The following is a 27,970-nucleotide window of genomic DNA, read 5'->3' as shown; positions in this document are numbered from 1 at the left end:
CAGCTCACCTGGGAGAAGGCGGGCACGGCCACGCTGTAGGGCCTCTGCTTGAAAGTGCCAGCCGTCTGGGCGGGGAAGGCCCGGGAGGACGTGCCATAGTCGGGGGGCGGGAGGGCCAGGTCTTCCTTGTCCAGGAGGTTGCCCGTGCTGCTGCTCTTGCCCTGCTGCAGGCTGGGGGGGCGGCGCGCACGGCCGTCAGCTCGGGCCCGGCCCGGCCCCCACGGGCCCCGCAAACACGGCGGGACGAGAGGCTGCTCTCCGTGGCCTGGGGTGCGGCCACGCCGCCCCAGTGGGCCAGCCCCCGCCTAGGAGCGGGGTGTGAAGCGTGCAGGCGGGAGGGGAGCCGAGCCCTATGGCAGCCGCTCAGCCCCTCGCTGGCTCTGGCAGCGAGTCTCCTGCTCTCCCGAGGGCCAGAGGGACCTGGGGGGCTCACGGGGCCCCCACCCCGCCCCCCACAGCTGGCAGCGACCCCCGGGGCTCTCAGACGCCACCCTCAGAGCACCTCTGCACCCCTGCACCCTAGGGCCTCAAACGTGCAGCCCCTCCCCAGAGCTACGGGCCACCTGCCCCTGTCGGCATGCTCACCTCATGTGCAACCTGTCACCGCCGTCGCCGTCCAGGACCCGGGTATAGGAGAAGGGAAACCAGCCCCGCCTGGAAGAGCAGACCCTGTCAGAGTGTGCAGGGGCCTCTGCGTTCCGGCATGGGGGCCGACTGCCATCCGGCCCAAGTCCCACCCATTCCCTGGCCTGGCTGCACCTGAGGAGGGGACACGTGTGTGCGCTCCAGGGAGACCAGGAGACCCCTGCACCCACGCGGGGTGTGCGTCCAGCTCGGAACTGCCCTGCTCCGGACGGGAGCGAGGCTGGGGGTGAGGGAAGGTGCCAGGACCCAGGCAAGGCTCTTACTTCTTCAACAAACAGAACTGGTTTCCTGCCACGTGGCCCAGCTGGGCAGGGCCTCAGCCCCAAGTGGCCACACAGAACCACGGCACCAACGTGAGAGGCTGCCTGGGGGGAGGCAGGCGTGGTGTTGGGGATGCGGGTGCCCTGCCGGTGCCCCTGCTCCTCAGAGCTCCCCATCAAGGGTGGCGGCTGCCAGGAGGCCAGAGCCAGGCTCAGCGCAGCCTCTCCCTCCCCGGCTAAGGCAGGCTGCTTCTGCCCTGGGGCAGGGGTCTCTCACCCCGCGGACAGATGCATGCAGACAACAGTGGTGGCGGTGGCAGTGGGAGGGGACAGCCCCTGACCTGCGCGGCCCCTGGCTGAGCAAGAGCCAGGCATTGGCACAGCCTCTTGGCAACAGGCGTTCAATTAAGCCGTGAAGGCGCGGCCCATCCGGCTCAAGGCCACTTCTAGAACCCCAGCACGAGGGCTGCTCACATGCACGGAAAGGCTTTGGGGTGGAAGGCTGGCCTCTCTGACCGGGAGGGCACACGCACATGTGGGGTGATGGGCTGAGTCAGGGGATGTGCAAGTGAGGGACGGTGGGGGGCCCTCGGCTACATCTGTCCCTCCCAACAGAAGCGTGGGACCTGGATCATCAGTTCAAAGGAGGACCCAGAGCCCAGAGTCAGGACGTCTGAGGACCAGGTCATGAGGCCGACGTTCCCACCGCCCACACAGGACTCACATCTTGGTCTTCTCGCTCTCGCCGTAGTGCCAACCGTCACGGGCCTCGGGCACCAGCAGGGTGATGAAGTCGCCCTCCTTGAAGCTCAGCAGGGTGCTGTTGTCCCCAGCCGCGTGGGAGAAAATGGCCTTCACCCGCATGCGGCCATTGCGCTCTAGACCAGCTGCCATGGAGCTCGAGCGGGGCAGGGTCTTGTTCTCGGCTGCCGGGAAGACAGGGCAGGTGTGAGGGGGATCTCTGCCCCGAGTGGGTAAGGGCACGGTCACCCTCCCGTCAGCTCAGCTGCCCGATGGTGAGATGCTAGGAGGCCCCAGGTGGGCCTGGAGGTGGACTGTCCATCCTGATGGACGACTGCCAGGCCTCCAGGGCTGTTTGGCTCAGACTCTGGAAGGACCTGGGAGCTGGGGTGTGTGTGGATTCAGTCTCCGACCTGCCACTCATCAGCAGGGGCAATTCTCTGGGCCTGAGACTCAGCTTTGCCATCTGCTAATCAGGAGACCCTCACGGGCCGAGGCCACCGGTGGGGCTGCGGGAGGGAGAGTGCCGACCACGGCAGACACGGCAGGGCGGGAAACTGTCACGGTCAGCGAAGCCCTCCCCAGCGTCATTCACCTGCTCCTGTCACCAGCTGAGCTGCTGGCGTCCCCACACCACCCCGCCCTATCATGTTCACTTAATGGGGGAGCCTGGCCAAGCCCAAGGGTCCAGGAAGGCAATCTCAAAGGGGCCCCAGGGTGCTGCACGCAGGCACACACACTCGCGAGCCTCCGGACCTCCCCAGCCTCCCCTCAGGTGTGATGTTACTACTGCGGGCGGGGGCAGGGCCGGGGCCCCAGCGGAGCTCTTACTGGTGGCGTAGCTGTTCTTGGGGGCCACGCTCTTGCGCACAGGAAGCGTGTTGGAGTAGGAGTCGCTCAGCTTGCTCTGAGACTGCGGAGGAGACGTGGACTTGGGCTGGGCGGCCTTGCGGTCAGCCCAGGGGTGGTAGTCCTCGTTGTCTGGGCCCGAAACGCCATTCATGACAGGCGTGTTCTCCTGGGCAGACAGCCGCTGTCGGGAAGAGGCGGCATGGGGGCGGTGTGGCAGGAGGGCCCGGCCCGGGTAAGGCCAGTGTGGAGAACCCCTTGCCCCCAGCAGGGGCGCCCCAGATGCCACGGGATGCCAACCATTGGTGCCAAGGGGGGGCCATCCCCCCACACACCCATAAAGCTTTACAGAGCAAGGACTTACCCCCACAAACGGGGCCAGCTCAGGGGGCACCGGCAGGGGCTTGGCCCCCGGAATGGGGTCTGAGATGACCAGGTTGGACTTGGAGGCCGACAGGCCGCTGGGGAGTATAGACCCATTGCTGCTGGCCATCTGCTGCATCAGCTGCACGGCGCGGTCTGGGATCTTGTTGGGGTCGGCACAGGCCTGCTGCCACAGCGGCAGCTTCTGCGCCAGCAGGTCCTTGCCCTGAAGCGGAGAAAGCCAAACAGGGTGGGAATGAGGGCCGGCCGCAGGCTCCTGCAGCCTGCCTGCGGGGCTGCGGGAGGCCAGGGCCTGCTGCCGACCTCACTGATGCAGCCCCCTGGCTCCCGCCTGGCACTGGGAGGCTTCTAAAGAGACACACCCACCCCGGGAGGGGCACACCTGGCTAGGGCTGCTCTTCGCCAGGTGGGGTGCCTTACAGCCAGATGAGCCACCTGTAAGTCCCTGACCCCCGACCTGGGAAAGGGGCCGATACGATGCAGTGAGCTGTGCAGTTGAGGGACCCCCAGGAATGAGATCAAATCAAGGCCTGATCAGGGTGGGGCCTCCCCAGGGGCCTGAGGGAGATGAAATGGACAGGTGCTCAAGTGGTCAGCCACCGAACAGAAAGGTCCTTTGTGGGCAAACCCTGAGATACTAGGAAGAGCGCCACTTGGGCAGACTTGAGGGCCAGGAAACCTCGCAAGGACAGAGGGGACCGTGGGGAAGGGACAGAGCTGCCCAAAGCCCAGCTACGATCAGGGCACCACCCAGGGGCCCGCAAGCCCAGCTGTCCCTCCAGTGTGCACCAGGGCCTGCCCAGGACACAGCTAGCCAGAAGAGCACAGGGCCTGACAAAGGATGAGGAAGCCACAGGCCTGACCAGGGCCCCAGGATGGGGGTGTAGCCAGAAGTGAGACAGCAGCCTGAGGGTCCCTGCAGCCCATTCAGGGGCCCTGTGTCCACGACATGGACACACTCAGGGCCTGGGGTGCAGCTGTGCCCTCCCCCTCTCCTCTCCTGGCCCTCTGACCAAAGTGGGCTACCCTACCTGCAACAGGTGACACAACCCATGTTCCACTGCAGACCCCAGACCCCCCCTGTGTGGAGCTGCCCCCCAGCTTGGGGCAGTCATGGTCTCCAGGACCTCGGAAGGGTCTGTCCAGCCCTCACTGTCTCTCCTCACTTATCTTCCCACCTTTTTTTTTCCCCCCCCCTATTTTTTGGCAGTGCTGCGTGGCATGTGGGATCTTAGTTCCCCGACCGGGGATCTAACCTGCACCCCCTGCAATGGAAGCGCCGTGTCTTAACCACTGGACTGCCAGGGAAGTCTCTCTTCCCACTTCTTTTGACCTGTGTCTGGGGCAGGGAGGTGGCGTCCACATGGGGAAACTGGAGGCTGCTGGACAAACAGCCCTTTGGAGCAGGCCGTGGCCCCCTCTACCACCTGCTAGTTTAAACCAGGGGCCAACAAACAACCGCCCGAGGGCTGGCTGCTTGTCTGTGAACAAGGTTTGACTGGAACACAGCCACGTCCGTTGGTTTACCCATCTGTGGCCACTTCTCTGTGCAATAGCCAAAACTGGAGATATTTACTAACTGGCTCCCGGTTGAGAGAAATAGTTGATGGGTCTGGGCTGGTGGTGAGAAAGCGGGTCAGCAGGGACCCTGTACTAACAGGGACAACCCAGGATCAGGGCGCCGCAGCCCAGGGCTCCCACCCTGATGATGGCCCTGTTGCTGTCGGGCCTGAGCCCAGGCACAGGGAAATGCCGGGCGCCTGCTGCTGGGAATAGGCTGGGGTGGTCCTGCCTTCATGCCCCGGTGCCCCAGCCCGGGGGGCTTGTGCCTCTTTTAAACCTACCAGGGGGCTGGCGTCCAGCTCCCTGGAAAGTCAGCTGTCGTGTCTCGCATACACACGATCAGGCCCCCCAGGAGACGGAGATGGTGGCGTCCTGGAAAAGGACGGCTTTCCTGCCCTTCTGGCACGGATGGGCCTGTGCTCTCCCTGACCAGTCACAGGGCCCAGCCGCCAGAGGGCGCATACGCCTGCCATAGTGCTGCCTAGGGCCGCGTGGGCGCTGCGGTGGCCCTGCTAGAGAACTGCGGCTGCAGCAAGCACCGCCCTGCTGCCAGTGAGCCCTCGGGGGCACAGGACCTGACGGCAAAGCCCCACTCAGCGGGGTGGCCGGACCCCCGACCCTGCAAAGGACATAAGTCCTGTCACTGTCCTTGCTTTGCACCTGTGGTGGCAGCAGGCCCTTGGGCAGGCCCAGGCAAGCAGGAGCCTCTCCGTGGAGGGAGGGCATCTGTCTCCTTGGCAGCTCCAGCCTGGGGACCAGAAGCTGAGTCAGATCAAGCATGTGTATGAGGTGCTGACCCGCAGAAGCCCTTTATGGAAAAAGGACACAAACGAGGGCCTCCCTGGTTGGCTGAGCTGCCTAACCACACCTAAACTTTCAGAACGTTCTGGAATGTTCCCGCAGACAGCTCTGACCCCACCCCAGCTCCTAACTGTGGACTACAGGAACAGCAGCCCCAGTGAAGCTACCCGTCCCTGCAGGGGAGGTGTGTCCTCTGGGTCTCGCTGGCCCCGGGGGCCTAAGCTGGCCTCTGTAGGGGTTCCCTGGCACTGCAGCCCCTCCCAAGGAGCTTGATCCCTGGAGGAGACCCTCTTAGTGGGCTGTTAGTGTAAGTGCTCTCAAAAACATAGCCGGCAACTTCTAACGGGAGTCTTAAAGCATCTGCAGCTTTAACCCGGTAACTCTCCTTCCAGAACTCTCGCCCTGGGGAAATCCGAAACACACGGGACGTTCAGCACAGTGTTCCTTCACGACAGCTCCAGGCTGGACGCGTCCTGGTGCCCCCGGGGGAAGCCGTCGTTTCTGCCGACAAGGGCTCGGCCCCACGCAGAGTGAACACCCACCTTGGAGTGGTAGGCGGCGGAGCTCTTGGCCACTGCACACTGCTTCTCCACCAGGAAGCAGAACCTCCGCCTCTCCTCAGTGAGAGCAGTCTTGTAGCCGTCAGACACGTAGCTCTCCAGCTCACCCTGCTTGTTGCCGATGGCGTCGATGTACTGGGGGTGAGAGAGGGGGTACAAGAGGCAGGTGAGCCAGCGACGGGACAGCACGCGATCACCTCCAGTTCTGGGCGGCCCCACGCAGGGGGAGCACACCTCCTGGCCAGCGCACCGGTGTGGGGCTTGGCCGTGTGACTCACCCTGGCCATGGGGCTGCCCTGCTGTGCCACTGCCCCCTGGTGCCCCGGCAGCCGTACGTGTGGGGACCATGCTGGCAGGTTGCTTGGTGAGGCTGGTGGCAGTGGTCACCTCCCTCGGACCCGGACTCCAAACATAACAAAAGCCACCCTAATGCTCGGTAGACCAGGAAAGTTCAGCTGGCACTGTGTGTTGGAGAATAACTAATTCACACCCAGATCCCATGGGTGTGGGCAGAGAACGCAGACACAGGAGACCGCGCTTGATGCTGGGGCACACCAGAACATTCTCTGCAGGTTGGAAAGTTTCAGTAACAAAGTACCAGCAAGACTGGGGGCAGCTGTCCCAGGGAGGCCTGCAGGCCCCTCCGCGTCTGGGTGTGGGTCTGCAGGGCCCGGCTTCCTGGGTGTGGGAGGCCCTGCCAGCCCTCTTCCTGTCTCCCCTCTCTCTCCTCCATGCTCCACGCGGGGCACAGACTCCCCCTCCCCAAGCTGGTATCGCTCTCTTTTGGCCGGCCAGGGAGCAGCCTTTGCCGAATCAAGCCCCATCCTCCGGCGGCAAGGGCAGGTCCAGGCCACGAGGGGGCGGCCTCCCCCGCCTCCTCCACCAGCTCTGACTCAGCGTGGGTGGGTGGTGCGGAGCCGGTGGGCGCAGTGCAGGCTGTTCCTGCCACCTCCCCTCCCCTCCCCTCCAGCAGCGCTCAGCGGGAGGGCAAGGGCCCGCCTGCCGGGCGTGGGCCGTCCCCAGTGCTCTCACCAGCACACAGCTCTGTCAGCGTGAGTGAGCACACTGCCCCAGGCAGGGCCTGCCCAGCGCCCCCACCAGGACTGGGACCCTGCTCCCCCCTCCAACGCCTGCAGATCACCCCGCCTTCAACACTGAACCCCCTCTCCTCGCCCTGGGAGGGCAGCCAAAATGGGCCAGGCCACTACCCCACCCCTAAAGGAGCCGGCCCTGGTCCTCCTGAGCAGCCGCAGGGCCGGCCACACCGTGGGGTGGGGGTGCCTGAGAAAGTCTGTGCAGGAGGAGAGAGGCCTCCAGGGCAGCCCTGCTCCCTGCCTCCACTGCCGCTGGTCCCCGCCCCCGCCCCCTCCTCCCAGCCCCAGCAGCCCGAGCAGCTCCAAGTGCTCTTCTCCAGGTTATGAAACATGTGCGCATTCCAGAGCCTCCAGTCCCTGCTCCTGCAGAACCTCCCCTGCACTGTGGCTCCTTCAGGAAGTGGGGGAGCAAGTCTGCAGATTTGGGGTGCTACTGGGGGCCTGTGGAGGCCACCGTGGGCAAGGCTGTGCTGTGTGGGGAGGTCCCTTCAGATGCCGCCCACCAAGGGGGAGTGGCTCACACCCGAAGCCCCTATGCGGACAGGAAGCCTGGGGGCGGGAACACCCTCTGGACAGAAGGGCCTGGAGGGGCTGGGCTCCCTCAGAGAGGGGGACCCTGATGCACACCCCCGCTGCCCCTGCCCCATCACCTAAACAACACCCAATGCTAGACTGAAATCCCCCAGAGGGTCCCATGCCCGCTCTGCTCCGTGGCTGTCCTACCCCGTCCGGGGGATAGTGGGACATCGGCGTGGACTTGCAGGCTTCAACCAGCCGGGAACAAAGACGCCTCCCTCGGCCTGGCCTGCTCATCCTTGCACACAGGGGCTCGGCTGGGGTCCTGGGAGCCCCCTAAGGGGCAGCCTCAGAAAAAGTCGCTGCGAGGCTCCGGAAGGAGTTTGTGTTTTAACCCCAGGACGAGCCCCAGCCGGCCAGCCCTTCCCTGGGTCACCACCTCCCACCCTCCCTGGGGGCTGCTCCAGTGCTGGCCAGGGGTGGGCTCAGGGTGAGCCAGGCACGTGGAGACCCCATGTCCAGGCAAGAGGGGCTGAGGCGCTGAGAGGTCAGCACGGAACCTCATGCAGGAAGGCCCAAGGGAGACCGCCCACTGTCCCCTAATTGGGGACTTTGGGGAGGGAAAGGCACCTCTTCCAGCGGTTACCCCAGGACAGCAGCGTAAACCGGGACGTGGGCCCCCAGGGTCCGCCCGCCCTGAGCCTGCTGCTGAGAACGGCTCCTCCTCGTGCCGGCCCCGCGTCCCCGTCTGTCCTGCTGACGGTTTCTGGGTTTTCAGGCTGCGGTAACATCTTTCACCTCAACGCTCCCACTCCCTGGAGGGGAGAGAAACCAGCTCGGGACGAGATGGCGCGGGGCGCTGGCCTCATTAGCTGCCTGGCAGCCTCCTGGGCCGGGGGAGGGAGTGGTGGTTTATTTTTAAGATTTCCATTTATTCAAACGAATCCCAAGAATGGCCAGGAGCAGCTCAGGTCTCAGGCAGGGAACCTGGGGCTACGAGAGCCACCCAGTGTCTTCCCAGGGACCACAGTTGCCTGGGATAGGGCAGGAGAGATGTTGAGCTATACTGGCCGGGATGGCCAGCCCAGGCGGGGGCCACGAGGACGCGGAGAGCCGACCCTTCCTCCACGGTCCCCACACCAAGCATCTGGCTTGGGCAGAGCGCTAGCCGGCCAGGACACTGGCTGCCACTTCTGTCAAGGAACGACGGCAGGCCCTCCTGACCTCCTTTCCCAGGACGCCGCCTCTTGGGGAGAGAGGCCACCACTTCACGGGCAGATTCTAGAAATCCAGGCCAAGTGAGGAGCTTCGCCCTCGAACGGGCGGAGGAGGAGGACACACACCCCCGCCCCGCCCCCCGCTGCAGCCTCCAGGCCACGCTGGCCACTGTCGGCAGGGACACCCCCCAAATGTGCAGGAGTGTCCGCGCTCTCTGGACGTGCAGAGGACAGAACGTGCCTGACCCTACAGCTCTGATGACTTAGCAACAGGTCCCAGAAAACGGCCCAAGCCGGTCCCTGCCACAGGCAGGCACCGCAGCCAGGCTCCTGGCGTCCTGCATCCTCCCTGCCCCCACCTTCCCCTGCTCCTTGCTTAGCGGGTGCTATGGAGACCGCACTATAGAAACACCCAGCTGAAAGCATTTAAGACCCACAGACCGCTCCCACTTAGTCACCCTGGGCTGAACAGCCCTGTAATCCGAGAAGACAAAAGTGATCAGAACACATGTCTCCTCTCCTCTGTGGAGCAAGCCGGTGACTCAGAGTGGGGGAGGGGCGTTCTAGAAAACACCCGAGGCTTTGGTTTCCCTCACCGGATAGGCCATCGTGGCTTTCCCACGTTTCTCAAAACACCAACGCTGCCCCTAACCGCTGCAGCTGGTGAATGACAGCGGAATCCTTGGGCCTCAGCTGTCACCACTGGTAACCATTACTCCAAGGAGACAAGGAGGGAACTCGCTTAGCGGTGATGTACAGGAAGGTACAGCCAGAATCGGACGCCCCCAAGCTGCATTCAGTCACTGGGCACCTTCTGGGGGCAGCCGGTGGCTTCCCTGGAGCCTGCTGACCGGGCCTGTGCCCACTCCCTGGTCTGATGCACTCGGCACCCAGGCCAAGAATAGGGAGGCCAGCCTGGGTCAGTGGGTGAAGCTTGGTGAGGGCTGTGGCAGCGGTTCAGTGGATTGTTGGAGGACCCTTAAAAATCTCATTTAAGCACAAGAGCTCAGAGCAAGGCTTGGGGCCGGGGCTGAACAAGAGGGCAACTGCGCCCTCCCGCCCACGGTCCAGCAGACGCAACAGCTAGCAGGCAGCTCTGCGGGGAATGTGCTGTGGGCACATCCTTAGGCAGAAAGTGCAGTGCCTCTTGCAGGCATCAGGGACCCATGGGCCCCGGGCTTCCCAATTTCCTGAGAAAGGGCCCACAGCCATCACTAGATTGGCGGGGGGTGGGGGGGTGGGGGTGGTCCGTGACCAAACAGATCCCACTGCCCACGCCCTGCCCAGTACACTCACACGCCGGCGTGTCCAGAAAGGATGTGCTGGGAGGGGTGCGCCCATGGGCATCCCCATGCCCAGACCCCAGGAGAGAACGTGGGGCCACTTCTGTCCACACCAGTGGGCTGGACATGCTGACAAAGGCTTGAGGCCCAAGGGGATGGGTGTCTCAGCAATCTGTGAGCACGCTGAGCCAAGGCCTTGGGTGGCCACCAGGGAGTGCGCCAAACTTCCAGGATCCACGCCATCCAGGTCTGAGGTCTGCTCTGCTGCCCTGGGACCTGGAGGAGGGTGGAGCCCGGGCTCCTGTGCCCACCTTACTGGGTGGTCCCTGCCAAGTCTCTGGACCCTTTGGGTCTCAGTTTCCTCAGGGGCTGAGCCAGATTGTCACTACCCGACATGGCAGCCCCTGCCTCACGTGATCTTGGAGGTTCTGCAGGTACAAAATTCATATCCAACCTCAAAGACTCAGCAGAAAAACAGGAACGCAAAATACCTCACTAGTATTTGTTATAATGATTGCGTGTCTAAATAACACTCTAGACATGTGCCACTAAATAAAACACTTCACCTATTTCTTCTTACTTTTTTACATGCCCACCTCTCAGTGCGAAAAGACAGGTGCGGTGTGCCTGGTGCTGCCCCCGAAAGCCCTCCCAGCTCTGACAGCATAAGATGCTCCAGATTTCCCACGGTGCTATCCAAGTAGGCAGCCCAGTCTGGAGGAGGAATTGTGCGGCTTGATCTGGGGAATTGGGGGTAGGTTTGGGGGGGACCAGGGGAAGGGACAGAGTCCCCCAGAGGACTGAGAATCCTGATACCATCTGTGGACACAGAAGCCCTAAGAGGGCGCAGTAGCTTCTGGCTTCTCAGTTGTTTTTTTCCAGGAGGACCCCTAACTGCTTATACTCCAAGGAAAGAAGATGTCCCACTGCTGGGATGCGGTGCCTTGTCCACAGACCGCCTTTCACACTGAAGAGCTTTTTAAAATGAGAACAGCAGACGCATAAGGGGCTTAAACCACTGCCATCAAACTCCACGTGTTAACAGGAGCAGCCTCTGCCATTATCTTTTTTGAAGATCTAAATTATGGTTATTTTGTTTTTGCTTTGTTAATTACACATCCCTTGAAATAGAACAAATCTCTCCCCTTTCTCAGACAGCAATCTGGAGGCGCCTCCCAGAACAAGGGAGCCCAGTGAGGGGGAGCAAACTGCAGGAACCGCCTGCTTCAGTCAGCACAGGCCCCGGCAACAGCCCACACCCCACACCCAGAACACTCGAGGCCCCGCTCTCTGCGGCTCAGAGAGGGAATGGGGAAGATGGATCAGAGCAGAGGAGGGGGCCCCTGGCAACCTCAACCCCAGCTGGGTGGGTGGGCCCTCTGCCCTCCCAACGGCAGGAGCCTGCCTGTGTCAGCAGCTCCAAGTGCTGGGCTGCTGAGAGCCTGGCACTGTGCCGGCAGGGACCGTCCAGGGCCCTGGCCCTCTGCGCTCGGGCAGAAGGTTTGGCCCACATTGGGGGTGACCCCGCCCCACACCCATGCCCATCCATCTGCCTCCAGCCTTCTCTTCCCGGGCTCTCGCCTCTGCTGCGGTCTTGCCGGCCCCTCCCTCAGAGCTCAGAACCTACACAAGGGGTGGGAAGGACACACTGCCTCCCCGTGGCCCCCACTGGCCGGCCACACACCAACGCGAATCCCAAAGGCACGGACGACTGCTGGGTTTTCTAACAGTCATGGTGTCCCTTGGAGGACGAGGATTCCTGCCTAATCAGAGCTGGGCTGGGGGTGGGGCCAAAGGAAACAGAAACGGGAGAAATCCTTGGCCAAGTCCCTCCCGATCTATAAGGGGATCGTGCACCCAGAGCCTGACCAACTCCACCCAGCACTGCTTCCCAAAGTGCTTCACCCGGGATGGCTCTCGGCACCAGTCCCACCCCAGCCCGGACCCTTCCGTCTGAAGCCCTGGAGACCGCCAACCAGCCAGGGGCCGGGCTGTCCGTCAGAATCACCCCGAAGCTTTGAGAACCTGACAGTCAGGCTAAAGTACAACCATGCACCCGCATGCCTGGGGAGGGGGACCCTGGGCCAGAGACAGGGCACCAGACGAGGCCTGTGACCACGCCCCGTCAGACACACGGTACGTCCTCCACTGACTGTCCCCTGTAGCCGCCTCCACACAGATGGGCGCTTCTGTCAGCGCCTGGTCCGGCGAGCACGGCCATGACCAGAGGTGCAGGGCGTGACCTCAGCCGTGTGGGCAGTACTCGGTGTGCTCCCTACTTCTAGAAAAAAAACCTCTGTCCTAGTTTGCGCCCCAAATGCCTCTAAGTGCCTGTTCCCTGACCTATAATTAAAATCAATTCTCTCGCTGGAAATCCCAAAACACAGTCTCAATTATCAGCAGTTCACGAAACTGGCCCAGTCCCACTAACGGGGAGCCCATCACAGATGGACTGACAGACAGACAGACACGCTCACAGAGGACAAGCCTCCGCCCCGCTCAGGAGCCGAGGTGCCCTGCGGGAGGTGTGTAGGTGCTCCAAGGGTCAACCGCTGCCTGGCGGGTGCTCGGGGGCCTCTCTGCCCTCCCTGGAGAGCATCCTGCCCACGCTGAGCTCCAGTCGCGGAGGGAAAACACATGGACCAGGGGCTCCAGAAGGCTCACAGGTGACCCCAGGGATTGACCCAAGGAAGTCCACCCATCTCGGGACCACTGAGTCAGCCCACACCTGCATCCACCCGTGGGAGCCCTGGGCAGCGTATCCATACCTAGAAAACAGAGCTGCATGGGCTCCGTCGGTCTGGGGGTCCCACCGCCTCTGCGAAGAGGCGCTGCACTTCACGTCAGCCCAGGGGCTTCTGTGGCTTGGGGATGCCCAGGTGGGGTCCCTGTGCCAGCTGTGGGGCCCAGGCCCACGCCCACCTACACATACTGCCCACTGGGCTACATGTGACCCAGGCCCCAGTGAAGGTCCCCGGAGTGGAGACCCTGGGGATACAGAGGGGGCTTCAAGAGAGCAGGGGGGGGACCACGGGTGCCTGGGGTCCTTCCCCACCTCCCCAGGGGCCCAGTCTGGAATCCTGCCCCCACTTGGTGACAGCGTGCAAACACATCTGCTTGGAGTAAGCAGGTCTAGTGGCCAGGATGTCCTGTGGGTCCAGGCGAGGCCACGCTCTCCAGGCCAGGGCCGTGAACTACAGTCTGGACGGACAGAGCTGCCCCCACGGCTGATCCGCTACCGGAGTGGACTGCGTGAGAGCTGGGGTGTCAGCCGTTCTAAGAAATGGAGACAGGGAGAACAGAGTCTTGCTCTTCCTCAGGAAAACAGTGTCTTGGGCTTCCCTAGTGGTGCAGTGGTTAAGAATCCGCCTGCCAATGCAGGGGACGTGGGTTCGATCCCTGGCCTGGGAAGATCCCACATGCCATGTAGCAACTAAGCCCGTGCGCCACAACTACTGAGCCTGAGCTCTAGAGCCCGCAAGCCACAACTACTGAGCCCACGTGCCACAACTACTGAAGCCTGCGCACCTAGAGCCCATGCTCCGCAACAAGAGAAGCCACCGCAATGAGAAGCCCACGCACCACAACGAAGAGTAGCCCCCGCTCGCCGCAACTAGAGAAAGCCTGGGTGCAGCAACGAAGACCCAACACAGCCAAAAATAAATTAAAAAAAAAAAAGAAAAAGTACTTAAAAAAAAAGTGTCTTAAAGAACTTCTTGTGACTAGCAGGACCTCAGCCAAGGCGAGGGGCAGGGCCGGCTCAGCACACCTGCCCTGCCCAGGCATTTCCTCCAGGGGAAACTGGGGAGGGGAGGGGCTGTCAAACCAAAAGGTGCCTAGGGCCCTCCCAGCCCCCAGCAGCCACACCTCAAAGCAGACATCAGGCCCTGGCTCCTGGCCAGGTCTGCAAAGGTTCCAAGAACCAGAAGGAACAGACCCAGGTGCCAAAGGACCCTCACATGCCCAGGTGGGCTGGGCACCTCCACAAGGCCACCAGGTAGGCCAGAACCATCCATGGGCCAGGCGGCCAGCGTGCCTTCCACCGTCTCAGAGCACACTGAGCGCCCACCCCCTCCAGCGCAGACGCGGGGGGAGGGACTGAGGATGCCCCAGCCTGGCCTCTCAGGTTCAGCGCCACCAGGGAACAAAAAACACACCGGTTGGACTGTCGCTCTGCTTCCCACCCTTGGAAAGACAACCACGACCGGAGTAACACCACATGCCACCTGTCACCGCGTCAGCAGCCTGGGCTGGACGGCGAGCGGGACAGCATGGAACACAGCCCCCAGCCCTCCCGGGAGGAACTCGATTACTGGAGGAGGATCACTGCAATAGCACCCTCAGGAGGCTAAGGGACAGGTAGAGAAGGGGGGTGGGGTGGGTTTGGGAAAGACGAGGGAGGGGGTGGGACAGAGAAGGGAAACCGAGGAAGTGCACAGAACGGGGAGGGGTGATCTCGCTTTGTTCAGGCCCCAGGGCCCTTCCTGCTCTGAGATGGGAGGAAGGCCGAGGTACACCCCTCACAAGCGGGGAAACCAAGAGAGGACATGGAACTTGCCGTGACCACACGGCCAGTGCACACGGGGCACAGCTGGGATCCAAACCCAAACCCAACGGCCAGGGCCTCATGGCTGTGCCCAGGCGGGGACAGGCCACAGGGGGGCGAAGAGGAGGCCCCTGAGCGAGAGCCTCAGGGCAGATACCGGGAGGGGACTGGGCCTCACCGGGGGCAGCAGGGCTGTGCTGAGGAGACAGGGCAGAGGGGAGCCTCAGTTGTGGGGTGACTCTTGGACGCGGGAAGAAAGGTCAGCACTGGATGTCTCCCAGGTCCCAGGAGGCCAGGGTGGACATGGCCGGCCTCACCAAGCTGGGGAACTGCTGGGAGGCCCCCTGCAAGGAGAGAACCACTACCCAACTGCCTGTATGGAAAGACTAAGGTTTGCAGAGCCCGTGCTGTGTCCCCCTGGCCCTGCGTGGCTGGGGGAGCAGATCCCAGCCTCTCGGCCCTGCAGGCCCAGACTCCAGAGTGGAGCAGTCAAGGCTCTCCCGAAGAGAGAGGTCTTGCAGTGGGTGGCGGGGGCTTTGGGGCAAGGGGAGTGGGCCACTGGGAACCAGAGGCAGCAGAGTCACGATGACCCAGGCCCATGTGGCTCCGAGTCATGTAGGAGTGAACACCATGGATGACGCCAGCCCACACGCACTGACCTCTGCCCGGCCTGTCCTCTCCCAGCCGCAGGACGCACCGGCCGGGACACAGTCCCTTCTGACGGCTCTCAGCAAGCTGGTCATAGCAGCACCAGCTCGTCCAGGGAGAGGGCCTCGGGCACAGGACGGAGCCTCCGAGTCCATGGCCGTAAAGGGGAATGAAGCACGGGTACATGATGATAAAAAGGAACGAAGCACTGACACACACAACGTGGACGAACCTCAGAAACATCACGCTGAGGGCAAGAAGCCAGACGCAAAAGGTCACATGTCGTATGATACCGGTCATGCCGCTGGGGGGCGGGGAGGGACTAGTGAAGACGGGCTTTCTTTTTGGGGCCGTGAAAACATCCTAAAATGGACTGTGGTGACAGTTACACAACGCTATGAACGTACTCAAAATCAAACGGGTGAGTTACATGGTATGTGAATTACCTCGATGAAACTGTCACCAAAAAAAAAGCACCTTAAGGGGCGGGGGCTGCACAGGCTGAACCCCTGGAAAGCCAGCCTCCTGTCCCTGTCACCAGGCCTCCAAACCAGTCCCCAGGGTTCCCTCAGATAGGGCGCTGAGGAGGCCACTGCCCTCCCAGGCAGCAGGTCAAGGTTTTCAGGAAACAAAATGGCAAAACACGTCAAGGATGGGACAGAACAGAAAAATGGACACACACCAGTGCAGGTGTCTTTCCAGCCTCGACCTCACGACCCGCTCCCAGGAGCACATCCCGGGCGGGGGTGACTCGGGAGGGTTCCCTGCAGCAGTGCTCTCGCCGCGGGGCGGGGAGGCCTCGAGGTGGTGACGGGTTACAGACGGTCTTAGAGACGATGGTCACGAGACTGTGGATGTGGGGAAACGCGTCTGACTTGGGGAAGGGAGGCTACAGAGAGGCGGGAGCTGAGTTACTGCGACTACGTGAGGAACACACCTGAGTAAGGGGCTGCAGGAGACTGGCGGCTGCCTCCCACGCGGCGGGTTGCGGTTCTCAGCTGCCGCTGCGCCACCCATCCTCTCCACTGGGTGCCTCAGGCACAGAGGGGCGCGGAGGCCGGGCCGCCCCGGGGGAGCAGGGGGCCTGCTAGTCTATGCCGCACTCAAGTGGGCAGGACCGGCCTCTTGGCCCTGGCGTGCCCCAGAGGTGCTTGCGCGCAGCGGTGTGGGCACCATGGGGCATGTGCGTGCACCATGCACAGAGGGCCCCAGGCAGTGCGCCCAGGCTCACTGCCCAGATTACTGGCAGGAAGGGTGGGGCTTCAGGAGGTGAGGGGTTCACCCCAGGGGTCACCCCCATGCCTGTGCCCAGGGGAAGCTTCCACTGCTGACCACTGGGGGCTATCCTGTTCCTCCTCCTTATCTGAGACGTGCGACCTTGGAGAGCAGCGTCTGGGCCTGATCTGTGTCAACTGGCTGCAGGGTTCTGGTGAATCAGGTGTATCAGGGCCATTCCCGTCACAGGCCATGCTGTCCTAAATCCTTGTCCCTCACCCCAGCACGTAACGTCTACAACCAGGGCTGCCCCTCCCGTGCCCTGCAATGCCATCTGCCTCACACTGCAGGGTCACTGAGATGCTGGACCAGCCAGCATCTACCTGCCCTGGGGTCTCTGGGTCTGTGCTGGGAGCAGGCATTCACAAGTCAATCAGAGTAACAGTCTGGGATCTCTCACCGAGGTAGGAATCCAGAGGAACAGGCAGGAAGTTTCCCTCTGGGTTCTGCTCCTTTGGTGGAGAGCCCTCTGGCACCCACCGAGGCTACAGGATGGGACTGCTGTCCTGCTGGCTCCGGGACGCCGGGCACCCACCACCCAAAATCCCCCAGGAGAGCGGAGCCTGGCTCTACCCAGTTTCATCAGGAGGGATCAGCCTCGCCCCCCGAGACCAAGAAGGGTGAGTGCTGGGGACAGACAAGAGCACCTGCCCTTCACCGCTCACTAAAAGGCCCGAGAAGTCCCAAAACCATAACCGGGGCCCCAGTGCTCCTGTGTGTCCCCAGGCTGAGCCCCCAGCACGCGGCGGCCAAGTCCCACCTGCAGCTCCTTGTCCGAGTACTTCTGGGGGTTTTTGCTGCCTTGGCTCTTCTTGCGGAGTTTCTTCAGCTCGGCCTGGCACTTGTCCAGCGCATCACCTTTGCTCCTTTGCTCCGTCTGGTATTTCTTCAGCGCAGCCTGAGATTCAAACAACAAAACCACGGGCAATGAGCTGGTGCGCCCCTCCCGCTCTCAACTGGGCCACAGCGGCCCCGACCCCGTGGACGGCAGGAATTGCGCAGCTGCAAACCTGAGGCCTCAGCTCTGCCCACCCTGGAGGTAAAGATCAGGGCTGGGAAAACCAGCCGAGCCTCCCTCTCTCCCACCCCAGGGCCGGAAGCGCCTCAGATCAAATCATGTAATGAACACTGACAGAGCCCAGCCCCTCGCCCTTCTTGTCAACCTGGGAGAGGCGACAGGGCAGGGTCGGGGCATGAAGAACTCGAGGAAACGACAGCGGGTCAGAGGAGTTCACACAGGTTCCACAGGGCGGCTGCCTCACATCGTTTTTACAAAAAGCGGCCGAGAGGTGGGGGTAGCGGAACCTGGCACGTGGGGCATCAGACACGAGAGTCCACTCACGGGGTCACATTTAGTCTCAAATGGGCATGAATGTCAGAGGAGCTGCAGGAAACCCACAGGATGGAGAGCTCACAGGAAGATGAAAACCGTTCAGACGGAGGGAAGGATTCACACACAGCAGAGGCCAAGCAGCTCAGGGTGACCAGCAGGTACAGGGCAGGCGCTACTTACGCTCAGGTACCTGGAGTCCAGCTCCACCTTCTGTTCCAGCTGCGTTAGCAGCTCATTGTGAAAAGACTTCAGCTGGACATGGAGAGAAAACAGCCGTCAGCTCCGACGTGTGGCCGCCCCGGGAGGGGGGGGCGGTCACCACGACCATGGCATCCGGGACGCTGGGCACCCCAATGGGAGAGAGGAGCTTGTCTGACCCATGAGCCGATGACCCCACAGGGACAGGTGGGCCCCGCGGAGCCAGGCGGCCCCGGGAGCGAGCACTGAACTGAAGCGCGGCCTTCGACAGGCACGGAGGCTCCACTTCCCTCGGGGAGACAGAGACCGCCGCCCCACTGTCCCTGCTCTCCCGTGCTGGCGGGTAGTACAGGCACAAGCTGACAAGAGCCGTGGACCTGCTGGGTCCTGGCAGGACCTATAGGCTCGGTGCACCTGTGCTTCCCCAGGCCACCACTCGAGGTGTCCCCACCTGGCCCCGCGGCCAGCTGAGCATAACACCCCATCTTGCCCGTGTCCTTTTCTTCCAGGTCCATCTGTATATCCTCAGCCCCCATGGTGGTCACATCCCTGGTGTGTGACTTCTCTCTCGGGCCCTGGGGACGCCCCCACCTCTCTGGGTATGACCACAGGAAGGCACATACTTCCCTAGTGGATGCATGGCCAGAGCACATGCCCGGCTCTTCCCCTCGCCTCTGACAGCACCTGCTCACCTGCATCTGCCCCTCTCTCCCCGGGGGCTGCACCAGGAGACTGGGACTCACCATTTCTTCCAATTGATTTTGAATCTGCCTGTGGACTTCGGCCATCTGGAAGAGAACGTCCCCTGGGAGGCAGATGGCAAGAGAGAAAAGCAGGAGGAAAGTGAGCTACTCAGAATCACTGTCTTGTCACTCCCTCCACAGCTGGGGAGCGGGCACCAGTGGGCCAGGCACTGGGGTTGCTGTGGTCTGGAGACCGGCAGGCAGGGGTGTGCTGGGGGCAGGGGGAGGGGTGCCTCTCCAGGTGATGCCACCAAGAGGAGATGGGAAATTCTAGAATGACAAGGATACACAGTCGCTTGGTGTCTCTGGGGGTTTGGGGGCCTCAGGCATCTGCACTGGATCTGAGATTCACGGCAGAGGTGAGAAGACCGGAGACCCTACGTTTGCAGGTTTCAACCCTGCGTGCGACCCTGTGAGCACATGCGTCTCCTCTCACAGGCGCCAACCACCACCGGCCCACCTACCTCGGGCCCAGGCAGAGGTAGCCGCAACATGCAGCCCCTGTGCGTCCCGGGACATGGCGTGGAAGGAGGGTGGCCGTGGAGGGAGGGACCCCGCGGCCCAAGACACGTCATGGGCAGCACAGTCCCAACACCCACCCCAAATCAACGCTGTGGAACAGAAGCTCCGAGCTGGGGCACGCACGGCACCTGCCTCCAAAGACCCTCAGGGCCACTGCCCACACCCACAAGGTCAGCGTGAAGGACCTCCTTGCACAAATGGCTCATTTCCTCCTCTGCAGAGGGGGGGTCTGGAACGGGCAGTGCGAGCTCCATTCATTTCATCGGCAAGTATTTGTTAAGCAGCCATTTCTGGCGGCAGGCACTAACCACGCGCTGTGGCCACATGGAGGAGGGCCCGCCCCTGCCCTCGGGGGCAGTCACCTGCTGACTAACCCTGTCCCGAGGTGCTGCCTACACCAGGACGTCCCTCCCCTGCTCACATCCAGGCCACGCAGGGGTCACGTGACCCAGAGGATCCTTTTGGAGGCAGCCACGATGAGCACCTCTGGTCCCCATGAGGCCGCCAGAAAGCAGAACAGTTCCTGTGGCCCCTGCCCTAATGGGATGACGCTGCCCAGCCTCCAAGATCACAATGACAGCACACACATGATCCCCTGGGGTCGCTTTCCCTCCCAGAAGCACAGCTGGGTTCTGGGGACGGCCAGCTCCTCCTGGTCATCGGGCCGTTCCATCACCTGCTGGTGCTGTCGTAGCCCTGATGACCACAGAGCACGGTGATCACCACAGGCAGAAGCCTTAGGGACGGATCTCCAATCCTTGGGGCAGTCTGCCCAAGGTCAGTGGGCTGTTAAATGGCCGCAGTGCTGGCCTCCGCTGGCAGGTCCCGGGCCCTGCCTCCCAGGGTCACTCTCTGTTGTTGGAGTTCACACGAGGGCGGCCTCTCCAGCCAGCGGGTGCCCCACCCCCATCTGAGTTCTGAGTTCTCACTGTCAGTGCGCTGCTGGGCTGAGTGCCCAAAGGCCTGGCTTCGCGTCGTCGGATGCACAGATTTCTGTCGAGGGAGGAGGAGGGGACAAGAGTGCTTCCGAAGGAGCCCCAGGGGTCACCTGGCAGCTGGGAGGAGCCACGGCGTGCCAGGGGGTAGGCCCTGCAAAGCCAACCGCATGTTCCTGTCAGGAGACAAGGTGGGGGGAGTTCCCTGGCAGCCCAATGGTTAGGACACCGTGCTTTCACTGCTGAGGGTGCAGGTTCGATCCCTGATTGGGGAACTAAGATCCTGCAAGTCATGGGGTGTGGCCAAAAACAAAAAAGAAAAAGGGAGACACAGGCATGCTGGTGGGTCCCCTCAGGATGGGGTCAGACCACACATAGCTGTGGTTCGCTGGGCCCTGGGCTGAGTGTCCAGCCTGCCGCCTGTGCCGCCAGTGCGACGACCCCTTCCCAGGCACCACATGAGGAAGCACAGACCCCTGGGGGGCCCAGGCTGGCACCTAAGGCACCAAGCTGCTCACGGCTACTGCAGAGAGAGGAAGACGCCCAGGCCCAGCCTGAGGCTTCGAAGGATGCTCGAGGTCAGGGCCAGTGCCACGCCGTGTGAGTGTGAGCGAGTGGGTGGTGTCTGTGTGGGTGTGAGTGGGGGAGGGCATGTGTGTGCCAGAGTGTACACGTGTGTGCGTGTGGGTGCACAGGGTGTGCGTGGGGGTGAGTACGTGCATGGACACAGGGGGTTGGGTGTGGGTGTGAGCGTGTGTGGCTGTGTTGCGCGAGGGTGTTGAGTGGGTACACGTGTGGCCGTATGTGTGAGCCTCAGTCTCCATTCTCTCTCCCCGCAGCCCTGGGGTGCTGCTACGCCCCCGTGGACACGCGGCTCCAGGAAGCTAAGTGACCAGGCTGTGACCGGGTGGGCCACAGGGATCAGAGCTGGTCCACACAGGTCTGCCTCCAGGACCACGCTTGTCCACGAGCCGGGAGGGAGAGGACGGAGCGGGGAGATGCAGGAGCAGGGGCAGACGCCAGAGCTCCTGATGCACAAATCCCCTAATCCAAAGTGATAAACATTTACTGAGCACCACGCATGCCGGCAGGGCCATGGACACCAGCACCAGGGCACAGGGGAAGGCCTGGCGGGGGGGCCCAGAGTCCCTGGAAGTTACTTTCCACTCACTCAGGCTCCGAATGGCAGCCTGACCTCGGGCCTGACAGTGCTGTTGGGTATGGCGGGCAGGGAGGGGCGGCACCGTGGGACAAGAAGGCCCCACCCCCACCACGGCTGCCTGGGGGCAGCATGGTCCATGGTCAACCAACCATACGCCGAGGGCTGAGCTGAGGCTGAGCAGCCCCAGCAGGACAGGATGTGAGTCTCACTCATCCTCTCCTGGCCCTGACCCCACTTCTACCCCATCCCGACCCCAGGGGGCGGTCTATGAGTCAGGGAACTGGCCAAGGACAACAGGGGACAGAAGGTGCCTGGTCCCCGTCCTTGGCTGAAAAGGAACCACCAAGACAAATACAAGCGGGCAGCCCAGGGGCAAGGCCAGGCTGCCACCACCCTGACCTGACCTGCTCAGACCCGCAGCTCCCGAGTGGGATGAGGCCCCCGGCACCGCCATGGCCTTGCAGCAGCCCCAGATCTGACATGCTTGGTGGGGATGCCGTCCTGAGTGTCAAGGGTGGCACGCACAGGAAATCCAGACCCACAGGTCACCCTCTGGCCCTATGGGCTCTCTCAAGGGACATGAAGTCCATAAATAAGACACAGAGCAAGTGGCACTGTTGGCCACGCTTGAGGCCCCAGAATTGTAAATCAGTGTCCGGATCAAACTGAAAACACGTATTTCCTTGAAAGGCCACACAAAACTAGTTCAAGGAAAACATTTGAAAAATAACAACAACAAATACCAAGTCCTTTAGATAAAGAATTCCTGTTGCCAAGAAGAGTATGTGAAGCTTCTTGAGGATTCTGGACACTGCACCCCAAGCTCTGTCGATGCACTGGGACGCACCCCATCGCCTCCGCCCACTGGAGCCCCGCCTGTGTCCCTGGGCACACATGCGGGGAGTGGGCACACGCTCTGAGCTGCAAGCCAGTGGCTGCCACAAGCCGGTCCACACGGGGAATTTTTAAGGTAAATTTTACAAGCAGCTGCAGGAAGCCACGTGTACATGATGTCTGCAAGGTGGTGTGAGCGTGTACCAGCCACCAGGCAGTGGACCCCGGAGCACTGCGGGGGCACTGGGCCAGCTGCAGGGGGCGGTCACCCCTGTCCGGGGATGAGGCTGTGCCCCGAACTAGGCTTCCCAGGAATGCCGGGGGCCTCAGGCATTGGCACGGACACTCTCTCGTCTTCTCACCCAGGTTCCTTCCCGGTCCTGGGAAGCGGGCGAGTGAAGGTCCTTGGAGCCATGGGGCCGGCCAGAGCCTCCCCCCTTCTCTGGGCTCAAAGGCCAGCACGAGGTGGAGACACCTTCCCAGGCCCACCCCACACGTGGAGGAGGAGGCCACCGGGCTTTCTACCAGACCTCATCTTGGAACCCAGGTCTCGGTCCACAGCACAGGTGGGCCCTAAACTCGAAAAACCAAGTTTAAAATAGAGCCCAGACCCAGCCTCGCCAGAGCAAAGAGCGGGGGAGCAGGGTAATCAGTTGTCACCACTCATGGGACCACCAGGGTCTCGAGGAGTGTGAACAGAGGGGGAGGCAGGCAGGTGGCCAGGCCCCAGGGCGCCACAGGAGGGGAGCGGGCAGGCCACCCTGGCACTGAGGAGGGTCTGGGAGCAGGCCATCGGGAGCAGGGACAGGAGAGGGCACACTTGGGTGCCATGAGGCTTCATCCAGGACAAAACCACGTCAGAAACACAGGCATCTGAGAACGAGGCGACGCCTTCCCACCCAGTGTTTACCCTGTGAGGAGGCAGCCAGGTCAGCAGTGAGTCACCTCCGGCTGCACACCCTTCAGCTCTGAGTTTAAAAATTCCTGGTACTCTTGGTAACCTTAAACACCAGCCTTGTGTCTTTGAGTTAAGAGTGGAACTCGGTACACGTGGCAACTCCCCTCCCCCAGGGGAAGGCAGGGGCTGGGGCAGCACATGCACGAACGCGCAAACACACATAGGCACACGATGTAAGCAACGTGCTGTTCACCTCCCTCCCCTCCAGCACAGTCAGGCTGGACACAGGCTGGTTCTGTCTGGCGTGGCTAAGACAGCACAATGTCGGGACAGTCGCCACCACCTTTGCTCTGCACGATTGCGGCCTGGGAGCCTGGGTATCCTGCAGACGGTGCGTGTGCCCCTGAAGAGAGGCTGTGTGGCCTCGGGAGCCAGGCTGTGCCCTTGTCCCTCAGGGTGGTGGCCTTGCCCTTGGTGACAGGGGCAGAAAGAACTGGTCCAGCCTTCTAGCAGGGACAGGGCCCCCAACAAGGACACAACACTGGAGCTGGGGTGGCTGGACAGGGAGGGCTGAGGCCCAGGCCTGTGTAGCCCCTCACAGGCCACTCTGTCCTCAAGGAGCATCCACCACTCTTAATTCCAGAACGTTCTCGTCACTCCAGAAACCTGTCCCCATCAGCAGTCACTCCCCTTTCCCTCCAGCCTTGGACAACCACTAATCTACTGTTTGTACGGATCTCCCTGTTCTGAGCGTTTAGTATGCGTGGGATCCCGTGACACAGGCCCTTTGTGTCTGGCTTCCTCACCGAGCATGTTTTTCCTTTTTGAGGCTCACCACGTGGCAGAGTGTCAGTGCTTCATTCCTCTCCCAGCTGGATGACATTCCAGGGAATGAGCCGCATTTTGTTTATCCAGTCGCCCAGGATGTCCATCGGTGGACATTTGGGCGTTTCCACTTTCAGGCTATTACAAATAGCGCTCGCTCCTGTGATAATCAGCTCTCCCTAGGAAGCAGTTTTATTTTATAATAACTCAATTCTTTTTGTACACAATCTTCGCAATATGATTTTTGAGGTTTTTTTCCCATCGGCTTAGAGCAAGAGTCCACTAGCCAGCAGACCCTGGGGGGAGGTGAGTAAAAGGGGAGCCTCCAGCCAGTACTGTGACCACATCGGGGGCTGGAGCCTCAGAGCTGCCAAGCCCTCCCAGGTTTCTCCAGAGCCAGAACGAGCCCTCCACTGCCACGAGGGAGCCAGGGGCAGCGCCCCTCCAGGCGCCCACTGCCATCTCTGAGGGGACCGCTCCCTGCTCCAGGCTAGTCCAAACCCCCCTGGGAAGATGAGGCTGCAGATAGGAATAGGAACTGATTCCACAGCGAGGAGCCTGCCTCTCTTGCAAGTCTGGGTGACTCAGCAACCCTCTCGCTTCAGAGCTGAGTGGGGAGGTTGGGGGCTGTCCGCGGGGGACCCTCTGCCCCCGCTGGCCACCGCCAGCAGGAGCTGGCTTCTGCCAAACCTTGGGATCGTGAGCCGGAGGGAGTACCACGGCTCAGTCGCTCTGCTTCTTTTCCTTAAGTGTTTTATTTCACCACCGATACGAAAAAATTCCCAACAGACTCTCAAAAATGTTCACAGCCCCTGGCAAGAACGTCAGTACAAGGACAAGGTGGAGGGGCCTGGCGCTGGCCAGCACCTGGGGACCGAAGGCACCCACTGAGGGGAGAAAAAGGCAGAAACTAGAGACCCCGTCAGCACAGAGGGACCGGGGCGATAAGCTGGAAGGTGCAGGGCACAGCTGAGGAGGGGGAGGCCCAGGTGCAGGAAGGCCCCACACCCGGGAGGATGGCAGTGGGGCAGACACTCAACAGAGCAGCTTGGCAGGACCACAGCTCACAGGAGGGGAAGGGGCGGAGCTGTCTCGCTTGGAGCTCCAGGCAAGGTCAGGACTCGAGCAGGGCGGCACCCTGCTGTGATATGGCCCCGACCTATTAGCAGACAACACAGAAGGATCAGCCACCCACCCCAGGTGCTCTCAGAACTTGTAGACGGTTCGGAGGAGCAGTCGATTTACACGTGTTCGGGGATGTAGGGCCCACCACTGACATCTCAGATCTCAGAAACATTCAAGTGTTTCCCCAAACTGGGCTCTTTGGGAAAAGATAAAAGATTCTAGAAGACTAGAGAAAATTACAGGTACCAGATTTTTAAAAGGGACCGACTCTAGAAATTGCAGGTTGGTGTCTTCATGTGAGAGTTGTTACTGAGATAAAGGTGACCCGCTCGCAGCCTGGGGCACTCGCTCACCTTCATCGTCACCACACTGACGACTGCTCCATGAGCACCTGCTCCATGCAGGTGCCGCTCCAGGTGAGACAGTGAACCAGAGGCCCTGCCTCTGTGGTGCCTGCACTCTTTCCTGGGAGGCAGACAAAACATGGGCCAGTGAGGAACGAGGAAGAGTGAGGGGCAAGTGGGCCAGGCAGGTCAGGAAGGAGGGCCACCCGAAGGCCGGGAGGACGAAAGATGCCTGTGGCTGCCGATGGCACAGAGATGGCGGGGAGCGGTCTGGCAGGGAGCCTCATCTCGCTGATTCTCGAGCCCCAGACCAGCATAGGTATAGCCCCACCCCTACCTGAGCTCCACAAGGCACCAGGCAGTTCCCCAGGGCACTGAATACTGACACAGGGGACCTGAGTGTGGCTGGAGGCCGGGTCTCCAGCCACACCCAGAGGGTTCCATCCAAGGCCCGGAGATCAAAGGGGCCGTGAATCTGTTCTTATTAGCGCTTAGAAGACAGACACTCTCCTCCCAGCCCAACCTCCAAACCTCCCGAAAGCAGCTAAAATAACAGAGCGGGTACCCGCTCACCCCTCACCAGGTTCCCTGGCTCTCTTTCCGACACATGCACCTAGGTACCCGTGCACACACTTTTCGGCTGAAACACCTGAGATGGTAATGAACATCACGGCGTGGCCAGCATGTCAACTTCTGCACCTGGAGAGCACGGACCTGTGTGCACAGGTCCACGGCCAGCCCAACCCAAGGACAGTGGCCACCGACACAGACCCTCTTCCATCAGCACCCGCACCTCGGGGGCTGGGTGCCCCAACTCATCGCCGCCTGTGAGCTGCTCCCCAACCCTGGACCTCACGCGCGGCTCTTCAGGTCTGTGTCTCTGTCTCTGTCTCTGTCTCTGTCTCTCTCAATAAGTCAGCATACTGTTTATCTAAATGCTGCTCTGTGAGCATCTAGAACAAGTAAGTCATAAACAGGCTTAATCGTGGGTTATGAGGACTTAACCTTCAGCGGCACCAGAATTCTTATCTTTCCTCTGTGGAGTCGGGAGTCTTCAGCCTCTTTAATCCAGAAGAGTCCTCTCGAGTTGCATCTCTCACAATGCTGACATTTTTAAAGACTCAGGCTGCTTTTTTGGTTTTTTCTTTTTGCAGAAAAAACACATGTTCTTATAATCTGCAAATGACAAGAAGCTGAGAGGGAGCGTGGATCTGGGAGACTGGGAACAAGCTGGGGTGGGAGGGGGGCTCAGGCCCCAGAGTCTGGCCGCTCAGGCTGGCGCCCGGCAGATCTGTGCAGCTCCCCACCTTGTTCTATGAGCCAAGGGTGGACCAGACTCCACCTGAGGGCCCCTCCTGGGCCATAACGCTAGACTCCTAATCCCAAAGGAGCGAGGACAGGATTTCAGGAGGAGATGAGTTATCACCCATTTAGGCTTAAAAAAGAACACGTTTTTGCCAAAGCAACACAGACCCGAGAAAGCCTGCTTTGAGATGGTTCCCATGAAGACAGCCAGCGGCCTGAGCTGACCCCCAGCAAAAGTGAACAACAGCACGGGATGAAGAGGGTAAGGACCCGGCTGCCGGACCCCAGGGCTGGGCACAGCTGCATGGAGGGCCAGGTCCCTCCCCCAGAGCACTGTGACCCCCACAGCGGAGCATCACCCCCAAGATCAGTGTCCAGAGGGCAACCCAGTGAAACTTCTAAAACCTGATTAACCCAAGAAGTGGGAGGAAGCTGGGGACCTGAGGTGGGGGAGGTCACAGAAGGCAGTTTCAATCTCTGGAAGGCACAGGCGGCTAAGCCCTGGCTGGGGGAGGGGTGGGAAGTGTGGAGGTGGGGAGGGGCCTCCTCCAAAACCCACTGCCACAGAGCAGGACCAACCCCCAGGGCAGAGACCAGCCTCCATCCTGGTGCCTGTCCACCAGCCAGGGGATGTCCGTCAGGGGGCCCACCTGGGGGTGACAAGTCCTGATAGTCCAGGCACCTGCGGGGAAAGGGCTCCAGGCCTGGGCTGACCTCACTGTCTCATGGGTTACGTGTACATGTTTGTACCTCATCCCAGGATTAAATCAGTAAGACCACGTGTCTCCTGATTAGGGGGTTGGGCTGACAAGGCACACGGCACAGCCCCTGCCCCAGAGAAAGAGCTGGGCAAGTGTTTGCGCCCCTGCCAGTAACAGTGACAATGACAGCCAGGAACCTGGGTGCAGCTCCACCTTGACATCAGCGGTCCTGCCACATACACCCTCTTTCTTTAAGCAGGAGGATGGTGGGTGAAGAGGTTCAGGAACTGGGCAATAAGACAGGGAAAGCCCCCTGCCCACATGCATGTTCCATCCTTCTGAGGAGCTGGGCCCCGGCCGGCAGGAGGGTACCACCCATGTGTGGTCCCCTGCCTATGTCCTTCGTCCCTGATGCCAAAGTCAGGCCTGGGCAGGGGTCCCCAGTGCTTGGTTTCTTGCTCACCACCCCCATCCTCACACCTGTGTCTTTCCCACTGTGAGAGGGCTGTGTCTGTCTCTGACCCTGGCCGTGAAGACGGGACACTGCACAGGGCTCTGTGGACAAGAGCCCGCGGGGCTCCCATGAAGGCACAGTGTCAGCGTGCAGGGGGAGCTGATGCTACGAGAAAGTGGGTGTCTTCAGCAGCATTACAAATGTGGTGG

The 27,970-nt window shown here is 61.5% G+C and overlaps 1 protein-coding gene across 23 annotated transcripts in view; it reads right to left on the bottom strand.

Annotated features, from left to right (window-relative positions):
* Window positions 1-27,970, bottom strand: part of BAIAP2 (BAR/IMD domain containing adaptor protein 2) — a gene marked incomplete at its 3' end in the record, with an annotated part of 71,838 nt that overhangs the window by 11,859 nt on the left and 32,009 nt on the right. For 6 of the 23 annotated variants that reach the window (XR_014257400.1, XM_082440941.1, XM_082440942.1 and 3 more), the window contains exons 4-12: window positions 18,657-18,718; window positions 17,896-17,967; window positions 17,143-17,280; window positions 5,786-5,938; window positions 2,860-3,084; window positions 2,478-2,679; window positions 1,630-1,831; window positions 586-654; window positions 9-171 (exon numbers count right to left, since the gene is read on the bottom strand). Coding sequence is in view for 20 of the 23 variants with exons in the window: in XM_082440941.1 (XP_082297067.1) it covers window positions 9-171; window positions 586-654; window positions 1,630-1,831; window positions 2,478-2,679; window positions 2,860-3,084; window positions 5,786-5,938; window positions 17,143-17,280; window positions 17,896-17,967; window positions 18,657-18,718 (1,286 nt within the window). Of the gene's footprint in view, window positions 1-4; window positions 306-585; window positions 655-1,629; window positions 1,832-2,477; window positions 2,680-2,859; window positions 3,085-5,785; window positions 5,939-15,118; window positions 15,287-17,142; window positions 17,281-17,895; window positions 17,968-18,656; window positions 18,719-27,970 lie in introns of those variants that run through there. The other 17 variants (XR_014257399.1, XM_082440955.1, XM_082440954.1 and 14 more) reach the window with 7 other exon arrangements.

The sequence above is a fragment of the Balaenoptera physalus genome (genome assembly GCF_965194825.1).
Source record: "Balaenoptera physalus genome assembly, chromosome: 20".
In the NCBI taxonomy this organism is placed as follows: domain Eukaryota; kingdom Metazoa; phylum Chordata; class Mammalia; order Artiodactyla; family Balaenopteridae; genus Balaenoptera; species Balaenoptera physalus.
Note: the sequence above shows the minus strand (reverse complement) of the source record. Positions and strands in the feature narration are given on the sequence as shown.